The sequence below is a fragment of the Dama dama genome, chromosome 25 (genome assembly GCF_033118175.1).
Source record: "Dama dama isolate Ldn47 chromosome 25, ASM3311817v1, whole genome shotgun sequence".
In the NCBI taxonomy this organism is placed as follows: Eukaryota; Metazoa; Chordata; class Mammalia; order Artiodactyla; family Cervidae; genus Dama; species Dama dama.
Window position 1 is genome coordinate 76,622,651 of NC_083705.1, and position 16,463 is coordinate 76,639,113.

Below are 16,463 nucleotides of genomic sequence, written 5' to 3' on the forward strand. Positions count from 1 at the left end.
AGGAGAGCCACTTCTCACAGGAACCACAGCTGCCCTCGGGAGGTCAGGACACCCACAGGAAAACTGGTGAGAGTTTAACAGGATTGCTGAGTATAAAACTAATGTACCAAAAAATCAATTATATTTCCATATAATGAAACACATTCTAAAATATATCTTTTAGATATGGCATCACAAAATAAGAAAAACCTAGGAATAAACAAGAGGTAGATAAGACCCCCACGGAGAAAAGTATAGAAGTGTAATAGAGGAGATCTGGTCAGTGGACACAGACCCTAGAGTCACGGCCTCTAAGACCCAATCTTACCTGTGTCCACTCTTCCCAAGTGACCAACGCAGTCTGAGACAAAACCCCAACTGAACCAGCTGATTGTAAAGTTCATGAAATTCTAAAGGTCACAAGTAGTGCAAACGTCCTGAGAGGGGATGGGAGGCCCTGACCTGCGGCTGTGGTGCTGTTCAGGGATGGATGGGATAGCGTGGGGAGCAGACAGAAACCACTCTGACCGAGCGGTCGTGCGAGTGATGACGCTGGACAACTGGACCTACGTGGAGGGACCCTGGAGCTGGGCTGCTAACCCACACCACATGCAGTCAGCTCCTGGGGTAGCACGTGTCTAAAACTCAAAACAGAGCTGTGCACTCTTTTAAAAGATACAAGCAATGTGTTATGACCACAAAGAAAAATCATCATGAAAAAGGCTGATTAATTGCCTCCTATTCAATTTTCTCTTCCTCAAAAGACACCATTAAAATGTGGAAAGACTAGAAAGAGCTATTTGCAAACATATTCCACAAAGTACTAGTATCCAGAATTATAAATAACTCCACAAATAAGTAAGAGACAGACCATCCAGTAGGAAAACAGAAGGCTTGAAGAGGCCCTCTGGAGACCCAGGTGCTTGCCTGGGGCACAGGGGTGCAGGCCTCATGGAGGGAGGCGGGCTCCGGAAGCTGAGAGTGGGGGCAGGGCCGGCAGGGCCCCCAGACCAGCTGGCAGGCGTGTTAATTGCCTCAGCACCGCAGTTTCCCAGGACCTGCAGTAAGGTTGTTCAAAATATGGTTGAACAGTTACATGAAACGTGAACATACGGGAAATAAAACCTTTACAAGAAAGGCTTCTTTCCTTTTTATAAAAGAGGACCAAATGGAATTTCAGGACTAAGAAGTATAGAATCTCTGAAATTAAAAACTCCCTTCTACAAGCCCACAGCACATCAGGCAGGTGGAGGAAAGGGCAGTGAGCTCCAACGGGATGGGAGAGGCTGAGAACCAAGGAGGAGATGTGAGTGCAGGGAAGTGGGGGCCAGACCCAGTGCTTGAAGCGGCACTGTGGAGTCCCAGGAAGGAGGGCGGGAGGCTGGGTCAGGGGAGAAACACCAAGACATGGGGGCCAAAACTCTCCCACATTTGATGAGAAATACAAACTCAGGTTCCAAGAAGCTCAACGCAGTCCAAACCAGAAACTAAGGGCACGGTGACAATTTCCTACAGGCTGAAAATGGATTAATGCAAAAATCTTTAAATTAAAAAAAACTCTGATGATGACCCCCCCCCCCCCAACTTCCCTGTGAAGTTACAAAAACAAAACATGACCTGCAGGTGGGTGATGCTCCCCGCCCGGGACCCACACAGCCCCCCATCTCCACCTGGAGCTCTGCCCCAAAATCTACCACAGGCCATTTCAGCAGATCACATCATTTCACCAAAGACAGCAAGTATCCCCTGACATACGTTTCCACACTCAAAATCTAACTCTGCTCTGTTAGGACGCAATTCTCAGAAATGCCCTGCAAGCAAGAGCCAGCACTCACGCAGGCATTCCCCTCATGGGACGCCAGCTCTGCAGACAAGTCTCCACAGCCCTAAGGGCGCCTTGTATTCAGTCTGGGTTCTGACAGTTCCTGCTCATCAACTGCTTATTTCATAACAGAATTCATTGTGAAACTCAGTTACAATTAGAGCCATTTTCTAGAACAACGTGTTTATTAAATAAGGTTGTCTGTTACACAATAAATTATATTCTTTAATCCTAAAGACCTACTTTCTTACATGTTAGGCAGAAAAATGCAACATTTTCTTTACCTCAAGATAGTTGATGAAAAAGTAAAGATCTGACTGTCTGACACATGAAAGGCGTGGATGAATCTGTCTTTTTAGGACGCTTCAGGCCCTGAAGACACGGCGGAGAGGGGCTCATAGGGCGCGCGGCTGGGAGGCAGGCCTCGCGTCTCGGGGGTTGGTGGGGAACAGTGCAAGGGTCTTCTTGAGCTCCTTGTAGCTCCAGTGCAGCTGCTCCACCTCGGCCTGGTGCTGAGCGCGCATCTGGTCCAGCTCCTGCAGCAGGCGTGCGTTGGTGCTGACCAGGGAGCTGGAGGGGCATGGACAGCACTCAGCCCGGAGCCCGTGTGCCCTCGGGCCCCCTGCCTCCCCCTGCCTCTGCCCAGTGCCCCTCGGGGCTGGGTCTCCTTGGCCCTGGGCTGGCGGGGGCCCATTGGCCTGTGGGCTGAAGGGGTAGGGAGGGCCCTCAGCACTGACAACTGTTTCACTTCTAAAAAAGGCTCAAAGATGGAGACTCTTCTAATTCCTGGTCAAACACAATCCTGATGTGGACACAGTAAACTGGAAGTCCTGATTCTGGGTCACTGGGGCTGTCTTTAACTCTGGAGGGATCTCAGGGAGGAGGGTGGGGGTGGACACTGCCGACCAGGGCTGTCACTGACTGAGGGCCTTCATGGCATCACTAGCAACTGATGGCGCAGGGCCATGTTCTCCACAGAGCTGCCCCCAGGGACAAACCCTGCCTGCCAGGACAGCAGAGAGCCAGGGGGACGCTCAGCGCTGCCCGTGGCTCCCACACTAGGCTGTGGTGCTCCGTGGCCAGGATCGGCCTGGCCCTCCCCTCTGGGTCAGGGGCTGGGGTGGGCAGGGGCCGCGGCCCTCCATCCCCACAGGGTCACGGCCTGGCTCCACTGGCCACCCCCTGGCCGGTGTCCCCGCTGCAGACCTCCCCCCCTCCCCCCACAGGTCTCATCACGAAAACTGGGCCAGGGAGTGAGGTGGGGTCTCCATGTTCCAGGAGAACAGTCGAGAACCACACCAGGGGCCACGTGCAGGCCACCAGGCGGCACACTCCGCCCCGCACCCAGGAGGCTGCAGCAGGAAGGGCCTCGTTGCTTGGGGGCCGGGGGCCGCCGGCGGCACCTGTGGCTCTCCTGCAGCATCTGCGTGAGCTCCTGGATCTTGTCGTAGTGCTCCAGGTGCTGCTTGAGCTCCACGAGCTCGCCTGAGAGCCGCTTCACGCTCGCCTGGAGTCCTGACGAGACAAGGGTGGCCGTGCTCAGGGAAACCACTGCTGTGCTGGGAGACTAGATGGTTCTAGGGCGTCAGTGAGCCCGGGGAGCGCGGGGCGAGGTCATTGGGGTGGACTGTGTGGCCCCTCCTCCTCCTCGTCCTACCAGGCTCAGGGCCAGCCCTGCTGGGGGCGAAGCCCCGGACCCCACCCCCCTGGACACCCCTGAGGGGCACGTGTGGCAGGAGCAGAGAAGGGGAGAGCGGGCTGGATCAGTTGGACGGGATGGCCTTCAGGGAGAGCCCAGAGCCAACATAGCTGGGGTGAAGGTCGGAGGGGTCGGTCACCGAGCAGGCAGGCCCGGCAGAGCCTCCGCTGTGGCCGTGCTCATGCCTTAGATGCATCTGCCCGGCCCTTCAGGGAAATGCTTCGGGCCTCTGAGAGGTCAGAACGGAGCAGGTGCTCAGGCTGAAGCCCCCCAGGGGACCCTGCGATACCTCACCTACCCCAGGGCAGGCCACACCCCAACTCCAAGTCCCAAGGGCACACCCGCAAAACTGGCAAAACAGTCCAAGAGAGGGAACAGAAGAAAACAACATTGACCTGGGTACGGACAGAGCCATGAGCAAGGAGCGCTGGGCAGGGTCCTGCAGCCTCTCAGGGTCAGTGGGCTGGCCCTGCACACGCCCGCCCAGACGCGCTCATAGCTCCTGCCGAGCCTGGGCCCAGTGACACGGGGCTGCACACACGGAAGAGAGCCTCGAGCTCACCGGAGATCTGCAGGTTCAGCGCGGACGGAGCATCAGCGGTCCTCACATCTTTCTTCATGCTGAACAAAAGCGACTTCAAGCTACTGCTCTCCTCCAGAGATCTGTCCAGATGCTGCCTCAGGTAATCCTGGACGGAGCAACACATGCAAACAGGTCAAACTCTGCCCACCACACTGCTACAAAGCCGGCACCCCGGTCGGTCTGCCTGGATGCAAACGGTCCCAAACTGCACAGGGTGAGAAGGGGCGCCAGCTGCTCACCCGCCCAAGCCTCCAGATCCATGGTCCTGCTTCCAGGCCGCTCTGCCCCAAGGGACGACGCGGGAGCCGTTGGTGTGCAGACACCCAGCGGCTGCCGGTACCACGTCACTGGTTTCACGTGTCCCTCTAAAAGAGGCTCTGTGTGGGGTCTCCGTCTTGATACAACGAGCACCAGATGTTTCTGACACTTGTCTCCAGCAACCTCCTGGCTACTGTCCCTCCTGTTCCACAAACGAGGGGACGGAGCAGAGGGTACTCTCGCCCTGGGAAGCAGCCCCTCTAAGCGGGCCATCCCCACCACACACACAACACACAGAAGCCACAACGCGCACCCTCAGGGTGGCCTTCCGCCTCAGCATCCTTGTCAGCAGCTGTTGCACTGTGACTCCCAGGATTGCCTGGAGTAAGCGCAGAGGACCCACACTCCCTTGAGCCTTCGGAGGTGACCATAGCCCCAAGTTACAGCCTGATGGCAACTTCAGGAGACCCTGAGTCAGACACAGAGCTCACCTGTGTTGGGCCCTGACCAGAGACAACACATGCTGTGTGACCAGGGGGTAACTCACTGGGCAGCAACAGACAACCTGATACAGAGGGTTCGGCACCTGCTGCCTGCCCCACGGCCCATCCTCTCGACCACGGGGCAGAAACTGAAAGCTTCTGCACAGCCAAGGACACCAGCAACAAAATGAAAAGCCAGCTTGCAAACTGGAACAAAGATATCTGCAAACCATTTATCTAATAAGAGGTTAACATAAAAAATACATAAAGAACTCACACAACTCAACAGTGAAAAAACATCTGATTTAAAAATGGGCAGAGGATCTGAACAGACATCTTTCCAAAGCATACAGATGGACAACAGGAACATGAAAAGACGCTCAGCATCACTGATCACCAGGGAGACGCAGATCAAAACCACAGTGAGGTACCCCCATCCTTGTCAGGATGATCATCATCAAAAAGACAAGGGATAGCAAGTGTTGGTGAGGGTGTGGGGAAAGGAGAACCCTCCTCTGCTGCTGGGGGGGGATGTAAATTGGTACAGCCACTACGTAAAATTGTATGGAGAGTCCTCAAAAAGTTAAAAACAGAGCTACCAGCTAAAGTAATTTCATTTCTGGGTATTCATCTGAAGAAAACAAAAACACTAATTTGAAAATACATGTGGACCTCCATCTTCACAGAAGCATTACTCAATTCCCAAGATATGGAGCAACCTAAGTGCCCATTAACAGATGAATAGATAAAGATGTGGTATAAATACAATGAAGAAAACAAATACCACACGATCTCACTCCTACATGGAATCTAAAAGAACAAACAAAAGAAGTGAAGTTCGTGGATGTAGAGAACTTGGTAACTGCCAGAGAAAGAGGACAGGGGTGGGAGAAATGGGTCAATTGTTTTGGTTTTCTAGTTTAAATCAACTGAATTTTTAAAAAATGCTACTGCAAAGAAAAGGCAGAGGTTGTTAATTAGATAAAAACAAAAGACCCAAGTGTATGCTGCCTAAAAGGAACCCACCTTAAATATAAGCACTATGGCAACACTAAGGTGGCAATGCTAACTAACATCAGACAAAGCAGAGTAAGACAGCAAGCACGTGCGGGCACAAAGGGGAAAGCGTGAGGGGAAGGACGGCACTCTCAGGGCGCTGACGGGAGTGACAGCAGGTGGGAGTCAGGTGACGGCGCCGCACCAAGGGAGAGGCAAAGAGGGGCCTGCAGGGGCGCACACGGGGCGGCAGCTCCCAGAGGACTCTCACTGCAGACACCAGGCTGAACACAGGGGTGGCCACGGCAGCTTGCCCGCAGACGGGGGCACAGTTGTGGGCCTGGCTGCACAGCACAGGGTGGCCAGACTCACACCACCAGGCAGCCTAACTCCAGCGCCCACACACTCAACCGGACGACACCCGAGTCTGACCACAACAGCAATTATAGTGTGTGAGTCGAATCTACTTTCTTGTTATAAACTATAAATAAAACTGAAATAACAGAACACTCTAAATAGTTCCCACACCATTAACCTGAGCCCTAGTGATCGGAGGTGAAAGCCTCTCGCACTGAGCGCATGATGGTCTCCCTTCCAAACCGCACGCAGTCGAGGCGCCCCGATGACATCACGTGATCTGCACGTGCAGTGACGCAATCACCAGAGAAGCCAGCGCACACGTCTCCTCACAGAGCAAACACATTTTGGAGATGAGAGCACCAGGACTCTGTTCTCAACAGAGCTCCAGGGTCAACGTGGCCTGGCTAACATGACTGTCAGCCACGCGTTAGAGCCCTGGACTAACCCCTACAGAACTGCCGCTCTGCCTGGGCCCACAGCTCCCCCACCTCCCACTGAGGGTGACCATCGGTCTACCGGCTGCTTCTATAAACTCAATTCTTAGATCCCAGGTATGAGATTACGGAGGTTTTTCTTTCCATGTCTGACTAACTTCACTTAGACAATGCCCTCAAGGTCCATCCAACATGACCAACTCAAGGGACACAAGTTTGAGCAAGCTCTGGGAGATGGTGAAGGACAAGGAAGCCTGGCGTGCTGTAGTCCATGGGGTCGCAAAGAGTCGGACATGACTGAGTAACTGAACAACAACAAAAGCTGAATAACTGGAGTAGGAAACGGCAACCCACTCTGGTATTCTAAGCTGGAAAATTCCGAGGACAGAGGAGCCTGGCACATTACAATCCATGGGGTTGCAAAGAGTCAGACATGACTGAGCATGCACACACAACAACACAGCTGAATAATATCCCATTGTATACACACATCACCTTTATCTATTTATTCATCAAAGGCCTCAGGTTGTTTCACACCCAGGCTACTGTGAATATGCCGCATGAACATGGCAGCGCACTTCTCTCTCTGAGATCCTGATTTCACCTCCTTTGGATAAACACACAGAAGTGGGATTGCTAGAGCATATGGTAGATGAATCCTGAATATTCACTGGAAGGACTGATGTTGAAGCTGAGGCTCCAATACTCTGGCCACCTGATGTGAAGAGCTGACTCGTTGGAAAAGACCCTGATGCTGGGAAAAATTGAGGGCAGGAGAAGGGGATGGATGACAGAGGATGAGATGGCTGGACGGCATCACCGACTCGATGGATACGACTTTGAGCAAACTCTGGGAGACAGTGAAGGAAAGAGAAGCCTGGCGTGCTGCAGTCCACGGGGTCGCAAAGAGTAGGACACGACTTAGTGACTGAACACCATGATGGTTCTACTGTAGGTTTTTGAGGAATCCCCACACTGTTTTCCACAGTGTCTGTATCAAGTCACATTCCCGCCCACAGAGCAGGAGCGCTCCCCTGTCTCCACACCCCCACTTGCTGCCTCCTGTCTCCTGACGAAAGCCACTCTGCAGCTGTGCAGTGGCATCTCGCTTTGGTTTTGACCTGCGTTTCCTGATGATTAGTAATACTGAGCATCCTTTTCATATGTCTGTCTGGCCACACCATGTGGCTTGTGGGATCATAGTTCCCAGCTGGGGATGGAACCCACACCCCCACAGGGGAAGCAGAGTCCTAACCACAGGACTGCCAGGGACTCCCTTCCAGGAGTTTGACAGTTTCAGGTCTTATCCTTAAATCTTTAGTCCGTTCTGAGTTGGATTTTGCGTGTGCTGTTAAGACAAGGGTACAAGTTCATCTGCATGAGAACATGAACTTTTCTCAACACCATTTACCAAAGAGATTACTCTTTCACCATGGTGTGTTCCTGGTGCCCTTGCCAAAAATTAGTTGACATCTATGTGAGGGTTTATTTCTGCGCCCTCTATTCTGTTCCAGCAATCTATGCCTTTTTTTATGCCAGCACCATACTGTTTGATTACCACAGCTCTGTAACATAATTTTAAACCAGAAGTGTGATGCCTGAAAAATGATCTTTTTTAAGATCACTTTGGTGATTTGGGGTCTTTGTAGAACTAGAAAACGAAAAATACAAATGATAAAAAAAAATACAAGTTTTAGAATTGTTTTTTTCTGTTTCTGTGGAAAATGCCATTGGAATTTTTACAGGGATTACACTACATCTGTAGATGTCTTTAAGATCTTTAACCTTCTTGGTTAAGTTTATTCCTGTTTTATTCTTTTTGACACTATAAATGGAATTGTTCTGGAATGCTCATTGGTATAAAGAAATAAGAATGATCTCTGTTATGCTTTGTAATCTATAACTTCACTGAATTTATTCTAATTTTCTCTCATGTTATCTTTAATGCTTTATACATCATTTACAAGCAGAGGTAACTTTACTTCTCCCTTTCCAATCTGGATGCCTTATATTTCCTTTTCTTGTCCGCTTGCTCTTGTTAGTATACCTGACCCCTGAACAATGGCGGGTGGAGAGGGTAGGGGTGCCAACTCTCCTTGCGGCTGAAAATCCACAAATAATTTCCAGTCAATTTATAGTCAACTGCCCAAATCTGCAGTGCCATATCCAAAGATGCAACCAACTTCCAATTGTACAGTATTACTGTATTTACTGGGCCTCCCAGGTAGTGCAGTGGTGAAAAGTCCACCTGCCAACGCATGAGACATAGGAGGCACAGGTACTATACCCAAGTTCAGACGATCCCCTGGAGGAAGAAATGGCAACCCTCTCCAGTATTCTTGCCTGGACAGAGGAGCCTGGCAGGCTATAGTCCATGGGGTCACAGAGTCGGGAACACAACTGAGTGAGGGAGCACAGCACATATACCATTTACTAATAAAAACCCTGCACATAAATGTATCCATGTAGCTCAAACCCACATTGCTCAAGGGCCAACTGTCCTTCCAGTAGAAGAGACGATACAAGAGTGGACATCCTTGTCTCATACTAGATCTTACAGGAAAAACTTTCAGTTTTCTCCACTGATCGTGAGGTTGGCTGAGGGCTTCTCATAAACAGCCTTTATCATGCTGAGGAAATGTTCTTTTACACCTATTTTGTTGAGTTTTTTAAAAAATCATGAATGGATGTTGAACTTGGTCAGATGCTACACCTGCGTGAATTGGGCCGACAGTGTTTTATCTCTCCATGTGTTAATGTATCTGTGTATACAGCTCCCTCAGGGGTGTGTACAGTCTTCTTGATGTGTTGCTGGACCTGGGATGCTAGTCTTCTGCTGAGTCTCAGACCCATTAACATGGTGTGTCTGTGATGGTAAACCCACTGTGCTCTCCAGGGGACAAGCCCTCGGGCCGTGTACAGCCTTGTTCATGCGCTGCTGCACTTGGGATGCCAGTCTCCTCTTGAGTCTCAGATAGCGTCTGTAGTTTCTCTTCTTGTGAGTCTTCGCTTTGATGTCCAGGTAATGCTGGCTTCATAAAACAGTGTGAAAGTAGGCTCCCTACTTCTATTTTTTGGAAAAGTTTGAGAAGGATAAGTATTAATTTTTCTTTGAGTATCTGGCAGAATTCAGGCATGAAGCCGTCTGGTCCTTGCTTTTGGGGCTTGTTTTCTTAAGAGGTTGATTACTGTTTCATCTTATCTGTTATTGACCCATTAGGCTTTATTTCTTCTTAACACAGCCTTAGTAGGTAATATGTTTCGAGGAATTTATCCATTTCTTCTAGGTTCTCCAAAATGCTTGTAAATAATCATTCCTTGACCTCATTTCTGAGGCATCCATTCTAACGTATCCTCTTTCAATTCTGATTTTGAGTCCTCTCTTAGTCTGCCTAAGAGTTTGTCAGTTGTGTGTATCTTCAAAATCCAACTCAGTTTTGCTCATTTTTTCCTGTCCTCTCCTACTCTCTACTTATTTCTGCTCTGATCTTTATTATTTCCTTCCGCTTACTTTGGGTTTAGCTTCTCTCTAGTTCCTCGAGTTGTAAAGTCAGGTTGTTTATTTGATATTTTGCGTAGGCATTCATGAAGACGGTCTCATGCTGACATTACAGAGGATGAGGGTGGCCTGTCCGGCTGGAGTCGGGCCCCACTGCCAGGTCCGTGCCACGCTGGCTCTGGCTGCCCAATGGTGCCACCTGGTGGTGGAGCCCTCACAGGTCCAACAGGACACCCCAGCCGCGCGCTGGCCAGGGCAGGCAGGACAGCAGCAGGGACCCAGGTCACCCAGGTCCCTGCAACCTCCTTCCCAGTCGTCCCAGAGCCTGGGCCAGGGAACACCGGGACCAGAGAATCTCTCCCACAAGCCCAGCCTCGCCCTCTCGCCTCTCTCAGAACAGGACGAAGCTGCCCGGGACAGGCAGAGCTGGGATTGGCAGCAATGCAGATGTCTACAGCCACTGCCATGAGGGGTCCTGGAGCGAGAGCCAGGCTGCGCGCCTCAAGGGCAGCTGGCGTCCTGGACGGGGAAGCCTGGTAGAAGAGGGGACTCCTGTTCTGCACAGGCAGCAGGGGCCCCAGGGTGCGGACAGCTGCCAGGGGAAGCAGAGCTGAGAAGCTGCTCTCAGTCTGTGATATCAAGGCCGCCTTGGCCCTACTGAGAACAAACGGAACTGACCATCTGCTTCCGCGTGTCGCTGAGTTCCAACACCACCTCAGTCATCTTCATGCCGTACTGGTGCTGCAGCTCAGCAAGGCGACTGTGCAGAGACTTATTTTCCAGAGTCAGGGAGCTAATTTCTTCATTCACAGTTGTCGAAGTGTCCTGAGTGGTTGTAAACTCTTGAACAGATGACAAAATGTGTCTCGCCTGAGCTAGAAGATAGATTGTTGAGAGGATGAGTGTAGACAAAACGTGTTCAATGCATTTTGAAAAACACAGGCTGCACACCTCAAAAACACTGACAGGTATAAAGACTAGAAAAGGGACATGTATGCCATTGAAATGACCTTGTCAGGTCTGTTTACCCCCAGGAGTGGATGGGGATGACAGGCAGACAGCAACAGCTCTAGGGACCTAGAGGAAGGAGCCAGCATTGCTGGCTGCTGATGCCTTCCAGGAAGCTGGGCGCCAGGAGGTGCGGAGCAGCAGCCACTGGCCACTGGCGCCTCCTCGTCTGCCCCTCCCGAGCACCCAGACACCCTGAGCAGGGCCCTCGGGACACCACCACAGCCCAGAGGGCAGTGAGGCCAGGGATGGGGCCAGCAAGGCCAAGGGACCAGGGCCCAGCAGCGGGCACAGGCGCCAGCCTGCGGAACCCTGGGCCAACTCACCAAGGAAGACTTCACTGCTGTGCAGGGACCCGCGGCCGTTCCAGTGCATGTCCACCAGGTCGAGGAGCGCTTCCAGGAGCAGCATCTCCAGGGTGGCCTTCTTCCTGGGCAGCACGGCGGAGTGCAGTTTGGGACATGCCTGCCCGGAGACAAACCCACCCTTGGCTCCTATGCCCGACCCAGCAGGTGCGATGCAGTGTCAGACTGCCACCTCGTCTGCTGCCTACGCCACGGTGGAGGGTCACACCGCACACACCTGAAGGCGTGGTACATGGGACTTGCCTCCCTACCCCCCGCATGCCTGTCCATGTCTGTGGGGCGGGAAAACCATCCCACAGCGGGAGGAACAGCTGAGCTGTGGCCTGTTGTAACAGTCAGGAAACCAGGCGGTTCTGAGCAACGGCGTCCTGGGCCCTCCCGACCAGCCCCCGCCACTCTTGCGGGGTGGGGAGAAGACAGTCTCAGCCCGAACGCTCACTCGAAGTGAGCTCACTGGAAGGCCCGAAGTGTGACCAGCGCACACAGGCCCAGAGGGAGGGCTGGCTGGGCAGGTGCCGCACCAGGCTGCCAGGCAGAACCCTCACGGGCCCACCTGGGCCCGACCATGCTGGGCCCACAGTCACTGGCATTTCCATCAGTGCTCACTTATCTTCCCTTTAGAAATCATTTCATCAATTTTAAGGGATTACTGCAGAAAGGGAACTGGCTTCTGCCCTCCGGCCCACTTTCTGAGTGTCCAGGGAACATTTCCTGAGAAGCGGGGATTTAGTGAGTAAACGCCAGCAGGGCCAGAGCTGGGATGAGGCCCGGTGCCCTCACTGTTAGACAAAGCAAGGGTTTCCTCATAAAGAGCCTCTGGGACAGCCAGCCAGACCCGGAAGGGAGTGTGGGAGCCACCGGACCCCTCACTCCTGCCACCCCCCACCCGCGGGAACCCAGGGTACGGGGGCACACAGGCCCATGAGGGGTCATCATGGCTGGGCAGCTGTCCCCTGGGGCTGGTCGGCATGGAGATGCTGAGGCCAACAGCTGGCCACAAGCAGCGGAGGGTGAGAGCGTCCAAGGGCACCAGCATCAACATTTCCGTCAGAAGCTGCACCGACACAGCCTCAGGCGCGGGAGCAGAGCCCAGTGGGGTCAGGCTTCTGCCTCCCAACTGAGGAGCAGGGGCCAAGTCCTCTCCAGGACAATCACTTGGGGCCACAGTGCTGGAAGGAGGGGCACTGCAGGCAGCATCCCCTCGTGCAAAGTCCTAACCCCATAGTGAGGGGGGTCTGTCAGGGCGGCTCTGCCCACAGTTAATGTCCATTCAGGGATAGGAAAGCCCCAGCACGGTCCCAACTCGCACAAACCTCTATTTTCTCTCCTTCCCTCAGTCCAGTGAGTGACTGAAGACGCAGCCAGACCAGCCGCAGAAGCAGACCTCAGCCCACGGCCTGTGGCAGCCACCCAGGAGTCACCCAGCACCTACGACCCAGCGTCCTCTCAGCTGGGTGCTCTCCCCTCCTCTGCCCACGTGGGGGTGCTGTGGCAGGGCTGCCCGCCCCCCGTCCGCATGGCGGTCTTCACTCGAGCCTCAAGGCTTTGAGAACATCTCAGTCTCCAACTTGGCCATAACAGTGGCAGCAAGCCACCGTCTAAGACTACTCTGGGACAATCTGGGGAGAACCTCCTCTCGTGTACCAGAACCACAGAACGCACAGCCGGGACTGCGTTCACGACAGCTCCGGCGGGGGCACCAACCGCGGGACGAGAGGCCGTGCGGCCGGCAGACCCAGACGACACCTCGTGGCGCCCCGCACCCGAGGACAGCCCGGAAGTGCACTTTCTAATGACAGCGGTGATGACACAACGGAGGCGTCCACGTGAGGGCCGTGTCCACCCCCGGGGCTCGGCGCCTCGCCCCACACCGGCTCACCTCACTTGCGCTGGGCGGCCTTGGGGTCTCGGGCCCCGGGGTAGCCGAGAGGGAAGAGGCGGCCTGGCCCCAGCCCTCCGAGCCGCTCCTCCGGCTCACACTCAGGCTCCCCTCCAGAGAGCTGAGACACGCCTCGTCCATGGGCACCTGGAACCTCCCGCCAGGCATCCTCCGCTTCCTGTACTTCTCAGGAGCAGGCAAGGGGTTTAACATCTTTTGTGTCGACACACTGGACTTCTGAGAAGAAGCGCCCGAGCCCTCAGTCTCCGTGGAGTCTGTAACAGAGAAGTGGGCAGAGCCCTCCCCATCAGGCTCCCGGGGCTCAGGGATCAGTACTGCAGTTGTGTGCACACAAATACGGGAAATTAACCAGAAAGGGACAAAACTGACCAATTACTGTGTCTTCCTGCCAAAACTATGTATTACAAACTCGGTCAACTGGGTCTGCAAGTGGATGAACCACTGTGGTCCGGCTGCCCGGGTCAGAGACCACCTGGACACCAATGCCCCCCGGTTCCATGTCCGTCACCAAGTCCACCTGACCAGTGTCAGCAGGCCACCACCGCCGCGCTGCCAGGACTGGTCTGACTCACCCCAGAGGGACCCAGCACCCGCCTTCCACACCCCAAATGCACATTAGTCACCATCCATGCAGCACCCCCACGACATGACACTGCCCCATTTCCCCCTGACCTGCGGCAGCCCGGGGCTTCTGCACGAGCCCACCCCCCACAGCAGCGCAGCCGAGCCTGGCCACGAGCAGCCCGCAGGGCAAGCCGCCTGGCACTGAGGGCGACCCCACAGAAGCACAGTCTGAACGCTTCAAAAATCCAGAACAGACTTGACGGGAACCGAGGACGTGTTCCTGCTCGTAAGCATCTGAGATGTGACAGGAAGAAACTCCACATGCACTGGATGGATCCTGGACCAGAACACGCACACAGGCACCCCCCACATGAATCCGTGTGAAGGGACACGTGTGAGAGCTCACAACACAAAGTAAATGAAGCTGGCGCAAGAGGCCTTGACTGCAGTCCACAGGCACCAGGCAGCCACCACCACGACCTACCCTGCCTCCAAGGTCCCCACAAGCTCACCTGGATAAAACTCAGGAAGGGACTAGGTTTGCTCACACTTGGGAGGTTTTGACGCTTTTTCCACATTCACGCAAACAACACTCTCAATTAACTTATTTAGCTTCCCTTGTCTTTGTGTTATTCAGTTGCAAAGCTGTGTCTGACTCTTTGTGACCCAAAGGATTGCAGCATGCCAGGTTCTTCTGTCCTCCAGAGCAATCTCCAAGAGGTTGCTCAAATTCATGTCCATTGAGTCAGTGATGCTATCTAACCATCTCATCCTCTGCTGCCCCCTTCTCCTTGTGTCTTCAATTTTCCCAGCATCAGGGTCTTCTCCAATGACTCAGTTCTTCACATCAGGTGGCCAAAGTTTTGGAGCTTCAGCTTCAGCATCAGTCCTTCCAATGAATATTCAGGGTTGATTTCCTTTAGGATGGACTGGTTTGATCTCCATGCAGTCCAAGGGGCTCTCAAGGGTCTTCTCCAGCACCACCATTCAAAGGCATCAATTCTTTGCACTCAGACTGCTTTACGGGTCATACCTGAATGGTCTAGCGGTTTTCCCTACTTTCTTCAATTTAAGTCTGAATTTGGCAATAAGGGAGTTCATGATCTGAGCCACAGTCAGCTCCCGGTCTTGTTCTTGCTGACTGTATAAGGCTTCTCCATCTTTGGCTGCAAAAAATACAATCCATCTGATTTCGGTGTTGACTATCTGGTGATGTCCATGTGTGGAGTCTTCTCTTCTGCTGTTGGAAGAGGGTGTTTGCTATGACCAGTGTGTTCTCTTGGCAAAACTCTATTAGCCTTTGCCCTGCTTCATTCTGTATTCCAAGGCAAAATTTGCCTGTTACTCCAGATATTTCTTGACTTCCTACTTTTGCATTCCAGTCCCCTATAATGAAAAGGACATCTTTTTGGGTGTTAGTTCTAGAAGGTCTTGTAGGTCTTCATAGAACCGTTCAACTTTAGCTTCTTCAGTGTTACTGGTCAGGGCATAGATTTGGATTACCTGATATTGAATGGTTTGCCTTGGAAACAGAGATCATTCTGTCATTTTTGAGTTTGCATCCAAGTACTGCATTTTGTACTCTTTTGTTGACTATGAGGGCTACTCCATTTCTTCTAAGGGATTCTTGCCCACAGCAGTAGATATAATGGTCATCTGAGTTAAATTCACCCATTCCAGCCCATTTTAGTTCACTGATTCCTAAAACGTAGACATTCACTCTTGCCATCTCCTGTTTGACCACTTCCAATTTGCCTTGATTCATAGACCTAACATTCCAGGTTCCTATGCAATATTGCTCTTTACAGCATGGGACCTTGCTTCTATCACCAGTCACATCCACAACTGGGTATTGTTTTTGCTTTGGCTCCGTCTCTTCATTCTTTCTGGAGTTATTTCTCCACTGATCTCCATAGCAAATTGGGCACCTACCAACCTGGGGAGTTTATCTTTCAGTGTCACATCTTTTTTGCCTTTTCATACTGTTCATGGGCTTCTCAAGGCAAGAATACTGAAGTGGTTTGCCATTCCCTTCTTTAGTGGGCCATGGTTTGTCAGAACTCTCCACCATGACCCATCTGTCTTGGGTGGCCCTACACAGCATGGCTCATAGTTTCATTGAGTTAGACAAGGCTGTGGTCCATGTGATCAGATTGGTTAGTTTTCTGTGACTGTGGTTTTCAGTCTGTCTGCCCTCTGATGGAGAAGGATGGTTCCTGATGGGAGAGACTGACTGAGAGGGAAACTAGGTCTTGTTCTGATGGGCAGGGCCATGCTCAGGAAATCTTTAACATAATTTTCTGTTGATGGGTGGGGCTGTGTTCCCTTTCTGTTGTTTACCTGGGGCCAAACTATGGTGGAGGCAATGAAGATAGTGGCGGCCTCCTCCCATGCACACACTGCTGCACTCAGTGCCCCCACCCCTGCAGCAGGCCACCGCCGACCCACGCCTCTGCTGGAGACTCCCAGACACTCACGGGCAAGTCTGGGTCAGTCTCTTGTGTGGTCACTGCT

At 52.7% G+C, this 16,463-nt stretch overlaps 1 protein-coding gene across 8 annotated transcripts in view; it reads right to left on the bottom strand.

The window, feature by feature from the left end:
* Positions 1 to 1,965: 1,965 nt before the first annotated feature.
* The window catches only part of CEP72 (centrosomal protein 72), a 35,731-nt gene continuing 21,233 nt past the window's right edge, over positions 1,966 to 16,463 (bottom strand). For 7 of the 8 annotated variants that reach the window (XM_061129394.1, XM_061129392.1, XM_061129393.1 and 4 more), the window contains 6 exons: positions 13,365 to 13,639; positions 11,447 to 11,585; positions 10,791 to 10,987; positions 4,063 to 4,189; positions 3,205 to 3,316; positions 1,966 to 2,371 (listed from right to left, as the gene is read on the bottom strand). In XM_061129394.1, the coding sequence (XP_060985377.1) occupies positions 2,197 to 2,371; positions 3,205 to 3,316; positions 4,063 to 4,189; positions 10,791 to 10,987; positions 11,447 to 11,585; positions 13,365 to 13,639 (1,025 nt within the window). In that variant the 3' untranslated portion in view covers positions 1,966 to 2,196. The remainder of the gene's footprint in view (positions 2,372 to 3,204; positions 3,317 to 4,062; positions 4,190 to 10,790; positions 10,988 to 11,446; positions 11,586 to 13,364; positions 13,640 to 16,463) is intronic. The other variant, XM_061129395.1, reaches the window with a different exon arrangement.